The 4,757-nt window shown below is 45.0% G+C and overlaps 1 protein-coding gene across 1 annotated transcript in view; it reads left to right on the top strand.

Moving 5' to 3' along the window:
- The window catches only part of LOC107107225 (cytochrome c oxidase subunit 7C, mitochondrial), a 2,932-nt gene extending 1,340 nt beyond the window's left edge, over window positions 1–1,592 (top strand). The window contains exons 2-3 of the mRNA XM_015407483.1: window positions 533–653; window positions 1,497–1,592. Of these exons, the coding sequence (XP_015262969.1) occupies window positions 533–649 (117 nt within the window). The 3' untranslated portion in view covers window positions 650–653; window positions 1,497–1,592. The remainder of the gene's footprint in view (window positions 1–532; window positions 654–1,496) is intronic.
- The last annotated feature ends 3,165 nt before the right edge of the window (window positions 1,593–4,757 follow it).

Raw genomic sequence — 4,757 nt, 5'->3', positions numbered from 1 at the left:
TGTGTGTGTGTGTGCTGCAGTAGCTGCTCTACAAGAAATCAGACTAGCACATTTAATAGCTTGTATATTGCTTACAGTTTGCATGGATTGAATTTACATGGGTTTAAGTAGCAGCTGGACAAACACTTGTCAGGGATGCTCTAGGTTGATCCTGCATTGAGCAGGGGGTTGAACTAGATTGCCTGTATGACCCCTTCTAACTCTGTGATTATATGATTCTATAATGATTTTTGCTTGTGGAAGCATGGTTCTCCTGCTCCCTGTTGCAGTTTGAAATGTCTCCTAACATCCTGCTCCTGGGGAGTGAGGGGAGACCTGAAATAACTTGTGGGAATTGAACATCTGCATTGCGGGGGGGCGGGGGGGAGGTGAATGTCCCCTCATCTTGCATGGATGGAATTCTAGATGTAATCCAGCCAAATATGTGGGTTTAGGCTCCATTGCTTTCCTTTGAATTCGGGGCAGACACAGTTGCATAATAACATGCTACTGTATCTATTAACACATACCTTCAAAATTCTTGTACCTCCAGAACCTTCCTTTTTCGGTGGAAAATAAATGGCGATTATTGGCAATAATGACAGCCTTCCTTGGAAGTGGGTTTATCGCTCCCTTTCTGATAGTAAGACACCAGCTATTGAAGAAGTGAACAGGTAATTATTATTTGGTATTGTCTTTAGTAGTCTGAATTTGGCCTTTAGTTTGCTCAAACTTAGAGTAAGGGGGAAGTGGCTAGAGTAAGGGGAAGGCAGGGAACATGCCTCAGGGAGCTCCTTTAGGATGCTGTCTCATTGGATCCAGCCCTATAACGCCAAACTGTGGGTCATTTTAGAAGCATTTATGTGGCAGAATGTTCCAGTTCTTTATCATGGTTTTAAACAGAAGGCTTTTTATGTATGTAATAATGAAAATGACTGGTTCCCTCAGAGATCTTTTCCACATTATTCCGTAGCAGTGTTATGACGTAATGAGAGGCTCTTGGACTTTGCTTGGCAATATCCTGTTTCCATGTTATACTTCTTGTATTTTCATGTTTTGCCATCTGTTGCTCCTCTACATATTTCCTCTTTTTTTTTTGTATGTGCTCTTTGGTCCTTTCAGCAAAACCAAATATTATCCTCTGTTTACCACCTATATATCCATTCTCTTGTCATCACCTACCACTTGAATGTCCGTTTTCCTAATACTTAGTTATCCCTTCTGTTTCTACATTCAGGTCCCTCATTAAGACTCGTCTTTTTTCTTTGACTTTTCCTGACTATGTCACTTCTATTTAAGTTGTCCTCTTCTTCCTATTTTGTCTAATTTTAAACTTAGGATGTAAGCCTGCAATCCAAGGGTGGTCGTATTTCCAAATTTGTATAGCACATAGCAATTTTAGGCCCTTTCTAATGATTTTCCTAGATCAAATTGCAAGATTAAAAACTGCATAGTTGTGATGCTGTGCATCTAAAAGGGCTGTGTCTCAGTTTTCCTGACATTTCTTTTTCTTTCAGATTGGAGGTGGAAATTATCCTACAAACAGTTTTCCTTTTTTCTGTAGAGGAAAGCAACCAATATCTACCCACACTGGATATGTCTGTAAATAAAAGTTAAATATAAAATGCACTGTAGTGAACTTTATTTTGCTTACAGACAGCTATTATTGTAAAACAGAAACTGGAAACAATGGGATGAAACTTTCTTCCTATCCACTGATCTCCATGAATTGCTGTTCTTGGAGAATATGGGACCCTGAAGCATGACATGAGGGTGCTCCTGCAGCAGGAACAGGGAATTGATGGGTATTGCTAGTTTAGTTGGCAAAATGACTGGCAGCATTGATGGTCAGACTGGTTCTAATTGTGTGCAGCAGGTTGATGTATGCAGGAGGATTTGGGACAGCTACAAATAAGAACATAAGAGAAGCCGATGTTGGATCCGGCCAGTGGCCCATCCATTCCAACACTCTGTCATAAAGTGGCCAAAAATACCAGGTGCCCTCCCACTGTTGCCCCCCCCCCAGCACCAAGAATACAGTGCATCACTTGCCCCAGACTGAGAGTTCCTATCTATACCTTGTGGCTAATAGCCACTGATGGACCTCTGCTCCATATCGATTGAAAGTAATAAATAAATATGTTTATCTAACTCCCTCTTGAAGCCGTCCATGCTTGTAGCCGCCACCATCTTCTGTGGCAGTGATTTCCACTCTGGGTGAAGAAGTACTTCCTTTTATCTGTTCTAACCTGACTGCTCACCAATTTCATTGAGTGCCAACTCAATGAGGCTGGTTGACATTTAGTGCTTGCTTGTTATTTGTTACTAGTGTAGTGGGAAAGGGAATAGTTCAGAGTTTTGGTTTAAAAGATTATCAGTTTGCCTCTGGGAATTTATAGGTGACAGACAAGTCAGTTTGTCATGTGAAAAATTTAGCCATACTCTGATTTTTAATAAATATTGCCTTTACTGAAAGGAAAGGCAACCTTGAATATAATGCCCCCTTAAGTTACTTTCAAAAATTTTATTACCGTACATAAATGTAACGGATACACAAATTTAACACGGCCACCTATTTTTATGGGAACACCCGCAAATATAAAATAACTTGCTAAATAAAATATAATACATAATCAGAATCTGCCCTTTCATTAACAAACCAGATACTTTTAACAGCTACTGAAGTTGTGACCAAACACTGGGCTCATCATAGAGATGTATATGTCTACCCCAGTACTACTACTTGCACCCTAAACACCATTTTTACATTATTAAGGGCAGCCCTACAGGGAATAGTGAAGTGCTTTTCTTAGGGGCGCTGTTTTGGGGGAGTGGGGTAAAAACCTGTCTTCACCCTCAGAATCCTGGAATAGCTCATCCCTTGCTGAGGGACTCCTATATTACCGGCACTAGCAATAATAGCAAAAGTAATCTAAGCTGGCATGAATCTAACTTTCAGAAACGTTGGCTGATTGTGACAGAATCCTGTGTAGAAAGAAGAAGTCATGCTGCTAATGGATACTCTTAAGTAATCAACCTCACATTTCCTAGGTGGTCTCCCTCACAGGTGTTCCCTGAGATTGATGCTGGATGGAGTGAGTTAAATGTGGTTTGATATGGATTGATTTATGCTGGATGGAGTGAGTTAAATATGGTTGTCATGGCAGTAGTTACTGGTGCTGTTCTTACATGCAATAAAATGCCTTGGGTTCACTATGCCATACTATATCTGAATATATAATTCTTGATATGGCCTCATCTGTGGGTGCTTAAAGGCAGAGACTGGAGCCATGAACAGTCAAGACATCTTTTTGCAAACCTGAAAAAAGTCCCCGGTGTTCAGGAGGGGAAAATCTCCATATATGAATACGAAATAGGAGCACCCTCTGAGATCTAAGTGGCCATTTTGTGCATTGACAGGCAGCCACTACAATATTGCCAATCATATTGAGAGGATCACATGTAGTATGTTTGTCTCATATGCACGGTTTAATATAACAACTGGAAAGGGCTACCGTTCCTCTTTCTAGTAACAATTGGAAAGGGCTATAGTCCCTCTTCTAGACACCCTTAGGTTCTATGCGATCACTGCTTCATACCTGTGACGCGCTTCTCCTATGGGCTGGGAGGGAACCCACCAGTGGCCATGGTGCCTGGTTTCCCTGCGTGGTAGATGATGCTGGGAGTCGGAGGCGGCTCGCAAAAGGGAGCTGCGGAAGGACCTCAGACAGGCAGGGGATGGGGTTAATGGCACCCCTCAAGTCCCTCTGCCTCATGCGCCGGATACTGCTCCCTTTCTCTGTCCTGCACCTTCACAGTTTCACTCCCTCGCACGCTGTTCCTCCCCGGTCTCTCCGAAGAGCTCCTCTTTTATTTTCTCCCGATGCCGCCCCTCTTCCCCGCCTCCCTCCCGACCTGTCCCCACCCTCTTTTATATAAACGGACGCTTCCCAGGCGTTCAGGGCATGGTCGCAGGTGAGCCGGTGGCAATCCGGTCGGCCCTGGGGCCGCGCCACCGCCTGGGCGTTTTGCCACACTTGACCTCAGCTCTCCCTCGGTGGGGCCGGAGATCCAGCTCCTGGGGTTGGCATGACGTGGCACTCGCTGTGAGGGTCTTGTCTTGCGGGCGTTGCGACCTCTGTCCGAGCCGCTGGGCTTCGAGTCGTGTCGTTTCTCCTTCGGGGGCTGCGGTGCCATCACTTCTCCGTTCCTCTGCTACTGTCGGGGTGAGTTGGGGTGTGGGTGTGTCTCCGGGGGTGGGGGGTCCCATCCCGGTACTGGGGAACTGGGACAATACCTTCCTGCCCTGATAGGAGGAATCATCAGGGCCCGATCCAGCAGCAACCCCCAGCAACTTGCTGCCATGCAGTTTGCACAACTGAGGAAGGGGTGATTGTGGCTTTTGGACGATATGATGCCACACAATTCATCCGTGCCCAGCAGGGGTCACTGCACTATTTGTGTGGATTGGCCCAGCATTGGCAACACCATAATTTTTACATCTTGGCTGGACTTTTCCCTCAGGGAAGCTTCCAGGGGAAGAGAAAGCTGGTGTAGTGGTTGAAGTGTCAGACTAGAGTCTGGGAGACTCAGGTTCAAGTCCCCATTCTGCCACAGAATCTTACTGGGTTGCCCTGCGGCCTAATCTGCCTCACCGGCTTGTTGCTAGGAGATTATGTAAGCTGGTTTGGGTCCCCATTGGGGAGAAAGGTGGGGTATAAATAATACAGCTATAGACTGGGAGAGGCAGGTAGAAAGGTTGGTGAGTGGGAAGGAGA

Source organism: Gekko japonicus, unplaced genomic scaffold (assembly GCF_001447785.1).
Source record: "Gekko japonicus isolate JY-2015 unplaced genomic scaffold, Gekko_japonicus_V1.1 scaffold774, whole genome shotgun sequence".
NCBI classification, from domain to species: domain Eukaryota; kingdom Metazoa; phylum Chordata; class Lepidosauria; order Squamata; family Gekkonidae; genus Gekko; species Gekko japonicus.
The sequence above is the reverse complement of the archived record's forward strand: the minus strand, read 5'-3'. Positions and strand labels throughout refer to the sequence as shown.